Source organism: Rhinoraja longicauda, chromosome 4 (genome assembly GCF_053455715.1).
Source record: "Rhinoraja longicauda isolate Sanriku21f chromosome 4, sRhiLon1.1, whole genome shotgun sequence".
NCBI lineage: Eukaryota > Metazoa > Chordata > Chondrichthyes > Rajiformes > Arhynchobatidae > Rhinoraja > Rhinoraja longicauda.
Window position 1 is genome coordinate 34,788,706 of NC_135956.1, and position 18,683 is coordinate 34,807,388.

Genomic DNA, 18,683 nt, shown 5'->3' on the forward strand with positions numbered 1-18,683 from the left:
CACGTGACAATTAACTAAACTAAACATGAATGTACAGAGAATTAAGGGATATGGATCATGTACATGTGAAGGGATAGTTTAAATTTGCATCATTTTTAGCACAGACACTTTGTGCAAAGGGCTGGTACGTGTTTTGTACTGTTCTGTGTTCTCATATAGGATCAGGTGAGATGGATTGTGACATCATTGCATAGTGTGATTTCTACAACTGGAAACTGGATTGTACATCACATATCAGCGGTAAAACCCCCCAAGCAAAATTAGGCCACCTGGTCCCTCTGGGCTGCCCCGCCGTTCTGTGTCACCGTGACTGATTTGTGCCGGGCCTCTTTCGTGCCAGTTCCCTCTTGCCCTCAACCTGCCGACCTGTTGAAAAACATTGCTGCAGGAATTAATAACGTTGACTCACCTGATCACCACAAAAGGGGCATAGTGACGCGGTGGTAGAGCTCCTGCCTTACAGCGGCAGATATCCAGATTCAAACCTGACTACAGGTGCTGTCTGTTCAAAGTATTTACATTCTCCCTGTGACCATATGGGTTTCCTCCGGGTGCTCTGGCTTCCTCCCTCACTCCAAAGACGTATAGGTTTGTAGGTTAATAGCTTCCATTAATTGTCCCTAGTGTGTAGGATGCAACTAGAATGTACGGGTGATCGTTGGTCGGCATGGACTCGATGGGCCGAAGGGCCTGTTTCCATGCTGTATCTCTAAACTAAAATAAATTAATGTAGACTGTTGCATGTGATAGTGTTTGCAAATTACAAATGTGTAGCACAATTTGTTGAAACATAAGCTGAAGGATAGTAAACAGGATTTATATGCACAGCAATGTATTTTTTCAGCAGCACATTGATGGAAATGATATATTTACACAGGTCTTTGCATGCTTTTGGAATTTAAATGTATCAGGTTTACATGGAGTGTAGTTATTTGTCAGGTAACCCTCAGAACATAGAACAAGGAGCAGGCCCTTCGGCCCACCAGTTCTGCATCAGTTGTGACGCCATTCTTATGACCCTATCTGCCTGTATCTGGTCCATAATCTATTACCCTCTTTACAGTATTACCCAAGGAATTAGAATAGGTTGCCCGTAGATCTGTTTGTGATCAGGACCTTTCAGAACAGGTCTGATTTTAAAGGCTAAGCAGGTACCATTAGGGAAATGATTCAGGCGTGATTCCTTGCTGTTTGAAGTAAAGAGGCAGAGAGAGTGGCTAGGAGGGGGCAGATTGTGGGGGAGAGAGAAAGCAGTAAGTGGGGTAGAGAAGGAGCCATGTGTAGGGGAAGGATGGGGTCGTGAGGTGGGGGAGGGAAGGGGTCGTGAATGGGCCAAGGAACGTGTGGTGAGTGGGGAAGAGGCCCATGAGTGGGGAGGAAGGGGACTGATTGGCAGCAGTGGGCAGAGGAGAGAGGTGGCTGTTAATTAGGGTAGGAAGTGTGCAAATAATGGAGGAGAGAAAGGCAGTGAATGGAACAGAGAGGTGTTGGTGCAAAAACGGGAGGGTGCAGTGACTGTAGGGGAGAGAGGGCAGTAAGTGGCAGAGGGAATGCGGAGGATGGAGGGGCAGTGAGTGGAGGGGAGAGAGAACAGTGAGCGGAGAACGGAGAGGCAGGGCCGGATTAAGCTAATGTGGGGCCTGTAGCATGTGTTATAAAGGGGCCTTAAATACGGGACAAGGGGATGTCACCGCCCGCGCCCCACATGGCCTCACCCAGCCATTGGCCACGTGCCCCCGCTCCACCAATGGCGGCCACCCAGGCTGGGAGGTGGGTTGTTACGCAACCTCCGTTAGGGGCTCCCAGAAATCGCAACAAAATGCAGCAATAATCAGCGAGGTCCCAAAATCCATTCCTCCCGATGGCTGGCGCCTCCCTCTCCCACAAACCAGGCCCGCCCACCCCAACCACAAACTCCACTGGCATTGTGTGCAGGTTTACCAATGATGCTGCCCCAGCCTGCAAGCTCTGGGGAGGGGAAAGGTATAAAAAAACCTGGCAACTTCCCGCCCGCCCACCCAACCAACCAAACATGCCCTCCAAGACAGTCCGGCTCGGTCCACCGGCTGCCGCAAGGAACCAACCCGGACTGTCAATGAGGAACCCACGACAAGCGTCAAAGAATGACCCAGTCCCTGGCCGCTCCCCATGGATTGGACGAATTCCCGCAGGTTCAAGCAATCCAGGTGGACTGCAACCCGCTGCGTGACCCAGAAGCACCGACTCAATGCCACTCCCTCTGAGGGAGCAACATTAAATCAGTGCCTCCAAGTCACGCAGCGGCCCACAATCCACTCAAACTGTCCAAACCCACGGGAATTCGTCCAATCCACAAACAACCGTCAGAAACCGAGCCATTCCCCGACACCAATCACAGGTTCCCCATTGACAGTCCGGCTCAATTCCCCACGGCAGCCGGACACCGAGCCAGACTCTGCTGTCCTGGAGGGCATGTTTGGTTGGTTGGTTGGGCGGGAAGCTGCTGGGCCACCCAATTCCTTTCCCCTCCCCAGAACCCACAGACTAAGGCAGCTTCCCCAGCAAACCTGCACACGATGCCGGTGGAGCCCGGGGTCGAAGCGGGCGAGCCAAGTTCGCAGGAGTGGGAGGCGCCGGCCACCAGGGGGCCGAGCCGCCCCAATGGGAACATGGTGTGCAGCCGGTGCCACCAACACCGAGAGAGCTGCCCTTGATGTCTCCAGCTCCACCATACACATGGAGCAGGCGCTGGCCGCACTCGCCCTCACTGTAATCGCCACCCAATGCAAGGGCGCGATGTATTTCCTGCCCATACTCTACAGAGATCCCCACTTGTACTTTAGAAACCACCTTCCGACCTTTACACAAGGAGTCACAATGCTCCACTGTCCAACTTAAAGTGATTTGGGAATGACGACCGGTCGCCAACTCGAGATATTAACTCTGTTTCTCTTTCTGACCCACTGAGCTTTTCCCCGCGACATCCCTGCCAAACTCCACACCGAGTCAGCCCAAACCCGCACATCCAAAGCCGGGATTTCAAGACCTCGCTGACCACCACCGCACCATAACCCACATTCTATCAAAATAAAGATGTCAGAATTGCATTGTGCTGAAGTAACTCAGCATGTCAGGCAGCATCTCTGGAGAACATGGTGCCATCCTATCCATGTTCTCCAGAGATGTTGTTACTTGTCCATGTTCTCCAGAGATGTTGTTACTTGTCCATGTTCTCCAGAGATGTTGTTACCTATCCATGTTATCCAGAGATGGTGCCACCAATCTTGTTCTCCAGAGATGCCGCCACTGCGTAGCTTTTCTCCGGGTGCTCCGCCAGTTTCCACCCACATTCTAAAGACATGCGGGTTTGTAGGTTATTTGGCTTCTATAAATTGTCCCTAGTGTGTAGGATAGGGCTAGTGTGATCGCTGGTCGGCACAGACTTGGTGGGCCAAAGAGCCTGTTTCCACGCTGTAAATCTAGAGTCTATAGATCGGACCTTATGTTGTCAGATCTATAAGTGTTAAATGAGACAGAAGATTTCAGGGGAAGACAGCGGAGGCAGCAGTTTTCACAGGGAGTCAATGCTTTAATTGCTGAAGTCAGTTAATGTGGAACAGCTGCATCTCTCAATCCCGAGGATAGGGATTGTTCAAAGAGCTCACAACAAGAGACCTGCTAATGTCATATTTTCTTGTGTATCCCTACTCAAACTTCCAACCTGTTATGCAAATAATTGAACTCATTTGGCATAACATTTACATTCGCCATTGTTTTATTTTGCTGCAGGAGCACTGGCAAAGTTTGCAAAGTAAGAAGTGATTTATATGTGGAGCAAGCATTGTTCTAGCACATTTTATTCAGTGAATTTAACTTGAAGATAGTTTTACTGCCAGTAATTGATAGCCCCTTAAAAGTGCAATATGGAAAAACAGTCTGTTCCATTTCACAAACACAGGGTGCACGATTCCAATGAAGAAGCAGTCACTATGATTGAAAAGTTTTAATTTTTCATACCATCTTAATAAAGCCTGTGATTCTAATGTAAGGCTGCATGAAAAGGAACAGAAGGAAAAGTAACTTAAGGTGCTCAGGCCCTTGCTTTGATGGTTGTCATCAATGACAGCACGGAAACTGGCCCTTCGGCCCAACTTGCCTATGCCGACCAAGATGCCCCATCTGCACTGGTTCCACCTGCCCATGTTTGGCCTATAGCCCACTAAACTTTTCCGATCCATGCACTTGCCCTTTTAAATGTTGTTAGAGTACCTGCCTCAACTACCTCCATACACTCACCACCCTCCATGTGAAAAGGTTGCCCCTCAAGTATCGATTAGATTTTTCTCCTCTCACCTTAAACTGAGGTCCTCGGGATCTTGATTCCTCTACTCTGGGTAAAGAATTCTGTGCATTCACCCAATCTATTCCCCTCATGATCTAATGCATCGCCCCTCATCCTCCTGCGCTCCAAGGAATTAAGTCCTAGCCTGCTCAACCTCTCCCTGTAGCTCAGCCCCTTAAGTCCTGGCAACATCCTCGTAAATCTTCTCTGCACTCATTCCAGCTCAACGTCCTTCCTACAGCAGGTTGACCAAAACTAAACACAATGCTCCAAATGTGGCCGAGCCGATGTCTTGGACTGTAATCCACTTAGCTGAGTTAGAATGCTGTGGTTTGGGCTGTCACCATTGTAATACTGAGGGTGTGCTCCATTCCTGAAGGTGCCATCTGTGGGATAAGATGTTAAATCGAGTCCTTTTTAGCTGTCAGGTGGGTGCAAAAGACCATAAGATGCTATTTTGAGGAACAGCTGGGAGTTATTCATGCTGCCCCGGACTATATCATTCAAGCAACTGTGCTAAATCCAGTCATTACATGTTGTTGCCATCTGGAACTTTGCTGAGTTTCAATCGACTATCACGTCCCATCTTGTACCAATAAATGTACTTCAAATATAGCCCAGTGTCTGAAGAACCAGCTGGCCCAACATATGGTCATGAGGGGCATTGCATGAATTTGAGTCTTTCATTCGTAAACTGAACAAATAGAAATTACGCACCACAAAACCTAGCATTTACATTTGAGGCCCACTCAACAATCCTTGCTTTGTACCATAAGGTTACTGTATTAAGATGTGATCAGTTGATAAGTCATAGAGTCATACTGCATGGAAACAGGCCCATCAGCCTAACTCAGCCATGCCTAACACGTTGCCCATCGAAGGTAGTCCCATTTACCCGTGTTTGGCCCAGATCCCTCTAAATCTTCTATCCATGGACCTCTGCAAATGCCCTTTAAATTTTGTTATTTCAGAGAGACACAGCACAGATAGTGGCCCTTCAACCCACCGAGTCCATACCAACCATTAGCCACCCATTCGCACTGACCCTACATTAATCCCATTCTCTCTGCGTTCCATCGGAAGAAGGGTCTCGACCCGAAACGTCACCCATTCCTTGTCTCCAGAGATGCTGCCTGTCCCGCTGAGTTACTACAGCATTTAGTGTCCACCAACAACTCCCCCCAGATTCTACCATGGAAGGGGGTAATTTACAGTAGTCCATTAACGCAATTCTTTTAGGATGTGGTAGGAAACAGGAATGGTTTGAATTCTCCAAAAATAACCTAATTTACTGTTTTTCTCGCAGATGACCTTGACACCAAGGCGGAACACAACTGCCACCATCATGCAGGCAGAGGGACAGATGTTTGCTTTAGCCTCGGACATCCGCCACTTACAACGCAGGGTAAGCCGAAAGCAAAAATAAATCCTCATCACATTCTCAGTTAAAGGTGCAAATTTTGACCGAAGTATTAGGGCGGCATAGTGGCGCAGCGGTACAGTTGCTAACTTACAGCGCCAGAAAATAGTGTACCCCTTTATTCCTACTACCAAAATGCGCGACTCCACACTTTGCTGTGCTGTATTCCATCTGCCTCTTCTCAGCCCACTGAGATTGCACATTCTCCCTGTGACTGCATGGGTTTCCTGATGCTTCAGTTTTCTGGATCGCCTGTTTGACGTACCCACTTAAAATGTAGCAGTCATTGATAAGAGGAAGCTAGAATGGAGGGGGCAAAGAAAAGAGAACCTTGAAAATCAAGAACCGTTGATGCATTTGTAAACCTCTGTCAGCTGCATGGAAGGAACTTTGACGTGAGTTGTTCTAGTCAGCCATCTTCATACACAGGACAGCACGGTGGCACAGAGGTAGAGTTGCTGCCTTACAGCGCCAGAGACCCAAGTTCGATCCTGACTACTGGTACTGTCTGTATGGAGTTTGTACATTCTCCCTGTAACCATGTGGGTTTTCTCTGGGTGCTAAGGTTTCCTCCCACACTCCAAAGACGTGCAGGTTTGTAGGTTAATTGGCTTCTGTAAATTATCCCTTGGTTGCAGGATAGAACTAATGTATGGGTGATCATTGGTCGGTGTGGTCCTGCTGGGCCAGAGCGGCTGTTTCTATGCTGTATCTAGAAAATTAAACCATAGACTAGATGTCATGGCCATAGTCAAGGACAGGTGACAACAACAAAAACATTCTTAATGATGTATATGTTGGTAGGCTAATTGGCCGCAATAAATTGCCAAAAGTAAGGGTTAAAAGATGGGTGGTGCTGATGAGAGTAAAGAAATAATAGAATAAAGTGGATTCGTGTAGGATGAGTGTAAATGGGCGGTTGACATGGTGGACAAAGGGACCTGTTTCTGGGGATGTACGACTTCACTCTTGGCACTACGTGAGTGCAAGTTTGTTATTTCCTTATTTTGACTCCATGGGACAAGCATGGAATATAAAATGAGACACATTTTCTGTGTCAGGTCACTCAGGATTCTGGAGATGGACGGGTTCTGAATGAAGCCGTGGGGAGAACATTAACCAGGACGCTGGAGCTTGAAGCGTTTGTAAATGCGACTTCAAAATCTATAAGAGGTATGCACTGTACATCATTCTTTGATAGTTTGGGGATTTGATGAATACTCAAACTGATTTCATGATCTTTGTTCACTTAAAATACTGTGACAAGTTTTTGCCAAATTGATGCAGTAGAATGGTAGAAAGTGCCATCTGCTGTGTGTTCCACAGTATAACAGTGTTGAAATACTTTCTTGCCTTACACTACCTAGAATCTGAAAGGTCAGATGAACCGAACGTGAATTTCAACATATGGATGAATCACCAGCAATGCCACCATAAGTCTTTAATGCAAAATGTAACCATATTTAGAACATGGTTTATAATGGTTTAGGTTTATTATTGTCACGTGCACTCGTGCAGTGAAAAGCTATGTTTTTGCATGCTCTCCAATCAAATCGGATAAAACTATTTATAAATACAATCAAGTCAGACACAAATACAATAGGTAGAGTAAAGACAATGATAGAGAGTGCAGAATATAATTCTCAGCATTGTAGCACAACATTTCCAGAGACAAAGTCCAATGTCTGTAATGAGGAAGAGGTGAATCGGACAGAACCCTAGCTAATGGAAGGACCATTCAGAATCCTGATAACAGAGAGGAAGAAGCTCTTCCTGAGTCTGGTGGGGCATGCTTTCAAGGTACTGCATCTTCTGCCCGATGGAAGTGGGGGAGGGGGAAGAGAAGGAATGACCGGGGTGGGAAGGTCTTTGATTATGTGTAGGATGGAACTGCAGACGCTGGTTTACACCGAAGATAGACACAAAATGCTAGAGTAACTCAGCAGGACAGGCAGCATCTCTGGAGAGAAGGAACGGGTGACGTTTTGGGTCTGAAAAAGGGTCTCGTCCCGAAACGTCACCACTTCCTCTCCAGCTATGCTGCCTGTCCCGCTGAGTTACTCCAGGTCTTTGATTAGGTTGGCTACTTTCTTGAGGCAGCATGAAATGTAGATGGAGTTAATGGTGGGGAGTCTGGTCGATGTGATGGTTTGGGTTACATCCTCAACTTTCCCCAATTTCTTGAGTCTTGGGCAGAGTTGTTCCCAAACCAAGCTGTGATACAACTCAACGGTGTGCTTTCTATGGTCGAGAATCTGAAAGTCATTTATTCTTTGATACTATAAAGGATAAAATGAACTGAAGCGTGAACAACATTAAAATAAACATGTAAAATCAATGACGTCTATACTTCACTGGGAGGCATTCAAACAGGTAAGGGGGAGGAGGGGTACAATTTTGTGGAGTCATGCAAATAAGCAGGTCATTTACAGCTTATAGTCACTTCCCAACACAGTATTTGGTTCAGTATTTATTGCTGTATCTGTAGACAAGCATCGAAGCAATGATTATAAAGGCCCAGCTTCGATGGATAGGCCATCAGATTAATGGCTGAATCTCGCATTGCCTCGTTAACTCTTGTACGGAGTTCTGTCACAGGGTCAAAGGAACCCTGGGCGTCCAAAGAAACGGTTCAAAGACTGTTTCAAGGACCACCTCCAGCATGCAGGCCTAGCCCCAATCGAACTGGAAATCCATGCCACTAGGAAGGCGGCCTAAGCCGACTCATTAGCGTCAGAGAAGGGAGGAAGGCCACGGCCTTATATCCTCCCACAGCATCCTTCATGTGTTCCCACTGCTCCCACGTGTGAGGCTTGTGCATCGGACCCATGAGAAACACACAATCCCACAAGACATGAGACTGCACAACCATGGTATCGTCGTCTACGACGGGCCCACCACCATTTGGTTCAGTGTAGGTAGGAACTGCAGACGCAGGTTTAAACCGAAGATAGACATAAAATGCTGGAGTAACTCAGCGGGACAGGCAGCATCGCTGGAGAGCGGGAGTGGGTGACGTTTCGGGTCTAGACCCTTCTAGACCCATTTTGTGTCTATCTTCAGTTGTGTTCAGTTTACATGAGAAGAAATCGCAGTTGATAATTTCGTAAGCCAGCTACCAAAGGCAAATTTCTCCCTTGCAACATTTTCAACTCAAAGTGACTATATTTTAAAATCAATTCCGCATTTAAAGCTTTACAGATTGAATTGTTGGTAACCCATCCAGGTATTGATAGTTACTTTACAACCATCCAATAAGTTCATCAGTTCATAAGAGATGGTAGCAGAATTAGGCCATTTGGCGCATCGAGTTTGCTCTGCCATTCAATCATGGCTGATCTACTTTTCCTTCTCAACCCCATTCTCCTGCCTTCTCCCCATAACCCATGACACCCTTACTAATCAAGAACCTATCAATCTCCACTTTAAAAATACCCAATGACTCGATCTCCACAGCCATATGTAGCAATGAATTCCACAGATTCACCACGCTCGGACAAACGAGATTCCTCCTCATCTCCATCCTAAAGGTACCAACTTTTATTCTGAGGCTGTGCCCTGTGGTCTTAGACTCTTCCACTCTCCAAATCCACTCTATCAAGGCCTCAGGCAATTGACGCTACCTTCCAGATCCTGTGCGAAATTAACGAATTTGCATACATTCGTATTGAATCCTTGCAATTTATGACGCACAAGAATTTTCTAATCTAATCTCGAGTTAAAACTGCAGACTTTACTCAAGTAAAAACTTTGGGGAGCACTTGGGTTAAAATGGTCGTCAAGTGTTCAAGCCAGTTGAAACGTTCCCATTACATGTCCTTGAACGGTGGTAAAAGTGATTTTCTTTTTTAGTTTTGCTCCAGGCTGTGGGCCATCACTCGGGGGAGGTTGTGAATCAGTCACCTGCATCCGCCGAGCAAGATGTGTGAGGCTGCCAGTGTCCACAGGCAGTTTCCATCCTTCTCCGTGTACCTCTCTGGAGGGGGCTCCTGACAGCGCCCCACACCTCTCCCCAATGGCAGACTTATTACAGGAATGCACGTCACTGCATTGGCTCAATGACAACGCAGGAGCCTTCTGCCTGAAGAGTATATTCCATGACATGGGAAGCTAAAATTCAGATCTGTAAAGTTATTCAAACCCCTATTCAAAAATGTACTTAAGAACATGTGCGAAAGATCACTGATATAAAATTTATAAAGTCATACAGCATAGAAACAGGCTCTTCACCCAACTTATCCACGTCGACCAAGAACTAACCTAGCCTTCCCATAGTCCATATCCCTCTCGACATTTCCTACCATTGAAGTGCCAGTCCAAGTGTCTTTTACATGCTGTTATTCTGCCTGCCTCAAGTACTTCCTCTGGCAGCTCGATCCATATACCCACCATCTTGTGAGTGAAAAAGTTGCCCCTTGGGGCCAAAGTTGTCCAGTTTTTCTTTCTTTCGCCATAATAAAAAAGAATACTTGTTGAGGACCTTGCCCATCTCCTGCAACTCCTTCTGCAGGTTTCTGATGGGCCCTATTCTCCCTCTAGTTACCTTCTTTCCCTTAATGTAATATAATCTCTTTGGGTTCTCCTTAGTATTTTTTTGCCAGAGTTATCTCCTCAGTCCCCAAAACTCATCCACGGATACACTTGATCCCTGCTGCCTATAGCTGGCCTTTTTCTGAACTAGAGCTCAATTTCTCTCGTCATCCAGTATTCTTAGCTCTCCACTGCCTTGTCCTTTACTCTATCAAGTATATTGACCTTGACCTCTTGTCATCACACTTTTAAAAGCATCCCACTTTCTGGACACGGTTTGCACACAAACAACCTACTCCAATTGACTAACAAGTTACTATCAAAGTTAGCCATGTCCCAATTAAGAATTTTAACTGTGGGCCCGCCCTGTCCTTATCCATAACTACATTAAAGCTAATAGAACTGTGGTCACTGCTCCCAAAACGCTCATCCACTGACACTTCAGCCACTTGCCCATCCCAATTTCCTAAGAGTAGGAAAGCACTGCCCTTTCCCATGTTGGGTCTCTACATATTGCCTGAGAAAACTATCCTGAACACATTTGACAAATTCCATCCCATCCAAACCCTTGGCACTATGACAGTCCCAGTCTATACTGGGAAAGTTAAAATCCCTATGATAATGCTATTAGTCTTCCAACTGCCTGCAATTTCTTGGCATATTTGTTCTTCTAATTCCCATTGTCTCTTTGAGGGCCTGTGGTATATTCCCAACAAGGTGATCATTCCCTTTTCATTTCTTAGCTCTATCCTTATAGCCTCACTGGACGAACTCTAACCCTAACCCTAAAGTCATCTCGGACTGTTGCCCTGACATTATCCTTAATCAATAAAGCAAAACCACCTCCTCTTACCCTCGCTTTTTTCTCTCCTGTAGTGCCTGTACCATGGAACATTAAGCTGCTAGTTCTGCCTTCTCTTAGCCAGGTTTCAATAACGGCTACAGCATCCTACTCACAAGTCCCTATCCACACCCGGAGTTCCTATTCATCTACCTTACCCATTAGGTCTCTTGCATTGAAATAAATGCAATGTAAGTCCTTCTTCTCTCCCTGCCTTGCGCCTGCCTATCCTGTTCACTGAACTAGCTACTGATACCACTACTGATACAGTCTTTTTGTTGATTTCCATAGTGTTGTATTAATTACATTTCAATGCCTTTAAACCCCTGCTCCAGGATCATTGGTTCAAGTTTCTGAATTATTAGTTCATTATCTTAATCACTTTGCTACATTAACTGTTTCTCTATCAACAGATGCTGTTGGATCTGCTGAGTATTTCCAAAATGTTTTGTTTTTTATTTGCTGCCATTCCTGATTGTGACCTTTAGTTAGTTTAGTTTAGTTTATTGTCGTCTGTACCAAGGTACAGTGAAAATATTTTGTTGAGTGCTAACCAGTCTTCAGAAAGACAATACATGATTACAATCGAGCCATCCACAGTGTACAGATACATGATAAAGGAAATAACATGAATAACGTTTAGTGCAAAATAAAATTCAATAAAATCTGATCAAAGATAGTCCGAGGGTCTCCAATGAGGTAGATAGTAGCTCAGGACTGCTCTCTAGTTGTTGATAGGATGGTTCAGCTGCCTGATAATAATGGGGAAGAAACTGGAGAGGTGCGTTTTCACACGTTTGTGATTTTACCACAATTTTTTTTTTTCCCCATTGCACTTTGCTGAATGTATGATGTTAATGTCGCAACATTGAAATGGTGGCCTTCAGACTTGGAGCTAAACAAAACTCATTACGTTTTTCTTGAAGCCTCCTGAAATTTATGATGCACGGAATATAAAGAAGGATGAATTTAGAGTGAACAAATCCAATATAATGGAAGATAAATAAAAAGAATGAAAGAAAAAGTAGATTGAGAATGAAACAGGAAACATTAAACTATAAAAGTTTACATTTTATTTTAAAATTCAGTCTAAAGCATTGAGGCTCCATGCTTGTGACAATGGTGATAGTTAACTGTGTGCCATCATTAAAACAATGTTTGCACTGAAAGGAAGGACGTCTAACTTACCATGCTGAGTTTAGATCTTATTTATTGGGAAGACAGGCCATCCCAGATGACAGTCAAGCTGCTAGATCTGGTAGCAGTCTTTGGACTGTTACCATCAACTATGTATTTGTTGTGAAATTTTTGCATAAATAAGGATGGTCTCCTTGAGATTTGATTATTTGGACCCATGTAGCCCAATAGTTACTTCTAAGCTGCATGTTGACTGAGTAGCATATTCTAACCTGTAAAATTCCGTCGCAGAACAGAGCAAAACTCTAAAGCAGCTTTTCTTATTGTTTTTCAACTTTAATTGGACAAACCCTGTTAAATATAGATGAAGCTCAGGAGGAAAATTCATGTTCTAGATTGCCTACTGTAATACTTGGCAGAAAATAACTTGCCATTCATTCCACTTGGCGATTGTGAGCTTTTCCATGGGAATCTAGTGGTTGAAAACATACCATCCAGTTTAATTATTGGCTCCAAGTAGATTTTATACTCAACATTTTCAGAAATTGTTTTGAAAATACAGGGGAAAAGGCTTGAATTCTGCTGTGGTTACAGTGTGTTTTGGCTGCAGCCTGAAACCTATAAACAAGTTTCCAGTTTGCAGAACTCCCTGATGAAACAAGAATTAAATTCTGCTTGCTGTGGCATATATCCTCAAGAGCAGTAACAAGGGGGGGAAATATGCCCACAGATCACAAACCCCACTGCACCAATTCTGTTCTCACCATGCCAACCAGTTTGGACTTATTAGGGAGGCATGGTGGCGCATCGGTAGAGCTGCTGCCTCACTGCCCATTAGACCCGGGTTCGATCCTGACCTCCGCTGTCTTTACTGTATGTTCTCCCTTTGACCATGTGAGTTTTATCTCCGCTTTCCTCCCACCTTCCAAAGATAGGAATGTTTGTAGGTTAATTGACTTCCATAAATTGCCCCTCGTGTGTAGGATGTGAAAGTGAGATACCATAGAACTAGTGTACCGGTGATCGATGGTCAGCGTGGACTCGGTGGGCCAAAGGGCCTGTTTCCACGCTGTATTTCTAAACTAATCTAAACCTATTCAGTAGCTGAGTTATTATTGATTCTCTTGAATTGTTCTAATATTTTTCTTCGAGGTTTCTGAATGAACTTGTTCCATTTGTTTCTTCTTAGCTCTTGCGGACATAGCGAATAACCTGAATGGGACTCTGGGCTCGGACCTGAATTTTTCTGACACCAGCCTGCACCAAATTCAGCATGAGATGTTGAAAATGCTGGAGTCCATGAGAAAAAAAGGTTTCAATCAATCAAAGGACATTGCAGTGACTGAACTAAAGTGAGTTCGGTTTTTATTCATACGTTGAATGACATTGGTAAAAGGTCATAAATGATAGGAGTAGAATTGGGCCATTCGGCCCATCAAGTCTACTCCACCATTCAATCATGGCTAATCTATCTCTCCCTCCTAACCCCATTCTTCTGCCTTCTCCCCATACCTGTACTAATCAAAAATCTATCTATCGGCCTTAAAAATATCCACTGACATGGCCCCCACAGCCATCTGTGGCAAAGAACTCCACAGATTCACCACCCTCTGCTAAATAAATTTCTCCTCATCTCCTTCCTAAAAGAACGTCCTTTAATTCTGAAGTTTATGACCTCTAGTCCTAGACTCTTCCACTAGTGGGAAAAATGCTCTCCACATCCACTTTATCCAAGCCTTTCACTATTCTGTATGTTTCAATGAGGTCCCTCCTCATTCTTCTAAACTCCAGCAAGTACAGGCCCAGTGCCAACAAACACTCATCATAGGTTATCCTACTCATTCCTGCGATCATTCTTGTAAACCTCTTCTGGACCCTCTCCACAGCCAGCACATCCTTCCTCAGATATGAGGCCAAAATTGCTCACACTATTCCAAATGCGGTGTTACCAATGCCTTATAGAGCCTCAACATTACATCCCTGTTTTTGTACACAAGCCCTCTGAAATAAATGCTTGATTGAGTTTGCTTTCTTTACTACTAATTCGACTTGCAGATTAACCTTTTGGGAATCCTGCACCAGCACTCCCAAGTCCCTTTGCACCTCCGATTTCTGGATTCTCTCCCCATTTAGAAAATAACCTTTATTCCTACTACCAAAATGCATGTCTCCACACTTTGCCACACAATATTCCATCTGCCACTTCTCTGCCCACTCTCCCAATCTGTCCAAGTCCTTTAGCAGAGTCCCTGCTTTCTCTACACTACCTGCCCCTCCACCTATTTTCGTATCATTCGCAAACTTTGCCACAAAGCCATCAATCCCCCGTCCAAATCATTAATATACAACGTGAAGAACAGCGGCCCTAGACCCGACCTCTGCGGAACTCCAGTAGACACTGGCAGCCAACCAGGAAAAGCCCCATTTATTGCCACTCTTTGTCTTCTGCCATCCAGCCAACCCGCTCTCCATGCTAGTGTCTGCCCATTGATACCGTGGGCTCTCATTTTCCTTAGCAGCCTAACGAGTGGCACCTTATCAAAGGCTGAGGGGCTGGGAGGGCTATTTCAAAGTCAACCATAATGCTGCGGTCAGGGATCCTATAAACATAGAACGGTACAGCACAAAAACAGGTCTTTCGGTCCATAATGTTCATAAAAACAGGCCCTTCGGCCCATAATGTCCATACTGCGCATGACACCAAGTTAAACTAATCTCTTTTAGTTTTGTTTATTATTGTCACTTGTACCGAGTTACAATGAAAAATGTTTTTGTTGTGTGCTATTCAGTCAGCGATAAAACATACATGATTACGATCAAGCCTATTTCTGCATGTGCATATCCGTCCATTCTCTGCATATCTATCTGCTTATTTAAAAGCCACTTAAATGCCAGAATCGTGTCTGCCTCCACCATCACCCCTGACAATGCGTTCCAAGCCTGGTTTGCTTCAGGGAAATGGAAAGCAAGTTTTTGTTTCAAACTGCCTTACAGGCAATCACCAGGATACACAAGGGGTTCTGATCCTGAGAACTATTCATCACCTAAAGTTGTTGGCTTTGAACACAAAACAGCGTGTGGGAAAGGATCACTGAAACAGCTGTGGTGGGAGAGCGAGCAGCTATTTTGCTCTGATATCTTTTCTAATGTTGGTTTAGAGGTTAATGTGACTGAGCAAAGCCTGGCTTTCTTCCAAACAATACCTAGGTTTTCAAACGGCAGGCTAGCTCCTCCTAGGGTTAATACTTAGTTAGAAGTTATAAAAATATACGGATTTTAAAAATAAAAACTGCATTATTCAATTGAAAATTGATTTATTTGTCAAGAGCAAAATATAATAACAACCTTTCCCGGGTTATTGTGAAACACGCCAGTGGTTTGACTGGGCATTTCAAGACTGTGTTGACGTTGTGGTGCATGGAGTTCTTGCATTGGGATGAGAAGTATTAATGGTGAGAAGTGTGGGTGAAGCTTCCAATGGGCCGGGGGCCTCTGCCACACCCTGGCAGCAGGCCTGGCTCACCCGCCACGGCACCGGGAAGCCGCCTGGAGCGGGAAGCCACCGAGCCTGCCTCCTGCCCGTCCCCGAGGACTGGGAAACGGTGAGGAGGGTGGAGGGAATCAGCAACGGCGGCGGACGCTAGAACAAAGGGCCCGTAAGAAGTACTGGGGTCTTACCTTCCGTGACCTCAAGGTTAGCTCCGGGAGACGCCTCCCGAGGCACACAAATTGAAGGAGGCCGGTGGAGGGGGAAGACTATTTGCTGGACAATCCATTTGGAGACGATGGCTGCAACGGGCCTTTATGGTCAGATGCAGTTGGGACTTTGAAAATGGTGCCAAAACCTGGCGACTCTTGCATATGGACTCATTGGGCTGTTTCTATATATTCTGTACTTAATCGGGGATTGTACTTGTGTATGGCAATAATCTTACTAAACTGTGTGCACAAAATGAATTTCAGTGCACCTCGACACACCAGAGGGCAGTACGGAGCTACTATCTACCTCATCGTGGACCCTCCGACTATCTTTGATCGGACGTTACTGGCTTTACCTTGCACCAAAGGTTATTCCCTTATCATGTATCTGTACACTGTGAATGGCCCGATTGTAATCATGTATTGTCTTTCTGCTGGCTAGTTGGCACATAACAAAAGCTTTTCTCTGTACCTCGGTACACGTGACAATAAACTAAACTGATGTGGTATTAAAGAACCATTGCTCCATTGCTGCACTGTGGAGCCTGTAAAACTGTATCTGAGGACAATTATGCCGAACGTGTGATGCTTATCGTTTTCCATCATCTTCTTTCCGCAAATGCATCCAGGGCTGCAGAAGGCATGCTAGTGCGGGTGCAGAAGGAGTTTCAGAAACCACACAAGGAAACAGGGGTGTTGAGAGACCGGGTAATGGATGCCTTACTGCAGCACAGCAGCAAGTTGAGTGAAGCCCAGGACCTGGTGAATGAGGCACTCAACAACACCAATGAAACAAGCTGGCTTCTCCGTAGCATCTCAAGCAACCTGGCAGAGCTCAAGGTAAAGAGAAATATTCAGAACTACAAGCGCCTTTCGACCCCAGCACATGATGTTTGTCACTGGAATCCCATGGATCAATAACACCATCTGCCTGATATAAAAATACCTGGGCGTTGCACACTAGTTTACCGAATAGTAACAAGCCTGGATAGAGTAGATGTGGAGAGGATGTTTCCTAAAGTGGGAGAGTCTAGGACCAAAGGGAATACAGGACCTGTGTAGCTGACAAATTAGTGTAAATCCAACTTTGAATCTATGTATAGGTAGCTTTGAAAATCACTTCTAGGTAGGAGTAAAAAAACAATTGACCTTTTCATAATTAGGATTTCATAGTTCAAATAGGTAGTGAACTGGTTAGAATCATTTATTAATTACATGCACTCTGCTCCCCTAATTGAGGGCATTCTTTGCCCTGATAAGGTCTGACAAATGAAATAAGAAACACAGAAACATAGAAAAATAGGTGCAGCAGTAGGCCATTCGGCCCTTCGAGCCAGCACAGCCATTCAATATGATCATGGCTGATCATCCAAAACCATTACCTGCTTCCCCGTTCCTGCTTTCTCCCTATATCCCTTGATTCCGTTAGCCCAAAGTGCTAAATCTAACTCTCTCTTGAAAACATCCAGTGAATTGGCCTAGTGCACCAGTCACTGAAAGGAAGCATGCAGGTACAGCAGGCAGTGAAGAAAGCCAATGGAATGTTGGCCTTCATAAGAAGAGGAGTTGAGTATAGGAGCAAAGAGGTCCTTCTGCAGTTATATAGGGCCCTAGTGAGACCGCACCTGGAGAACTGTGTGCAGTTTTGGTCTCCAAATTTGAGGAAGGATATTCTTGCATGCAGCGTAGGTTTACTAGGTTAATTCCCGGAATGGCGGGACGGTTGTATGTTGAAAGACTGGAGCGGCTAGGCTTGTATACACTGGAATTTAGATGGATGAGAGGGGATCTTATCGAAACATATAAGATTATTAAGGGGTTGGACACGTTAGAGGCAGGAAACATGTTCCCAATGTTGGAGGAGTCCAGAACCAGGGGCCACAGTTTAAGAATAAGAGGTAGGCCATTTAGAACGGAGATGAGGAAAAGCTTTTTCAGTCAGAGAGTTGTAAATCTGTGGAATTCACTGCCTCAGAAGGCTATGGAGGCCAAGTCTCTGAATGCATTCAAGAGAGAACTAGATAGAGCTCTTAAGGATAGCGGAGTCAGGGGGTATGGGGAGAAGGCAGGAACGGGGTACTGATTGAGAATGATCAGCCATGATCACATTGAATGGCGGTGCTGGCTCGAAGGGCCGAATGGCCTACTCCTGCACCTATTGTCTATTGTCCACTGCCTTCTGTGGCAGAGTATTCCACAGATTCACAACTCTCTGGATGAAGAAGTTTTTCCTCATCTCAGTCCTAAATGGCAAAAATTAGCAAAATTAAATGCACACAGAATGGGAGATAATCGTGTGACATGTGTCGGGAAGAAGTCAGAGGTTTAACATAACGTGGTCAGTTCTGGCTGCCATAGTGTGATGAGCACTGTTCCTCTGGGATTATGTTCAGGTTCATTATTGTCACATGTACCAAGGCGCAGTGGAAAGCTTTGTTTTGCATGCTATTCAATCAAATCAGATAATAGTATACATAAATGCAATCAAATCAAACTCAAGTACAATAGTCATGGAGTCATTCAGCATGGAAACAGGCCATTCGGCCCAACTTGTCCATGCCGACCAAGATGCCCTATCTACGCTAGCCCCATTTAACCATGTTTGTCCCACATCCCTCTAAAAGTAGCCTATCCATGTACCTGTCTAAATGATTCTTAAATACTGTGATAATATCTGCTTCAACTACCTCCTCCAACAGTTTGTTCCATATACCTACCACCCTGTGTGTAAAAAA

At 45.1% G+C, this 18,683-nt stretch overlaps 1 protein-coding gene across 4 annotated transcripts in view; it reads left to right on the plus strand.

Moving 5' to 3' along the window:
- Positions 1–18,683, plus strand: part of lama1 (laminin, alpha 1) — a 261,227-nt gene that overhangs the window by 159,951 nt on the left and 82,593 nt on the right. For 3 of the 4 annotated variants that reach the window (XM_078397501.1, XM_078397504.1, XM_078397503.1), the window contains 4 exons: positions 5,628–5,726; positions 6,803–6,914; positions 13,439–13,601; positions 16,578–16,788. In XM_078397501.1, the coding sequence (XP_078253627.1) occupies positions 5,628–5,726; positions 6,803–6,914; positions 13,439–13,601; positions 16,578–16,788 (585 nt within the window). The remainder of the gene's footprint in view (positions 1–5,627; positions 5,727–6,802; positions 6,915–13,438; positions 13,602–16,577; positions 16,789–18,683) is intronic. The other variant, XM_078397502.1, reaches the window with a different exon arrangement.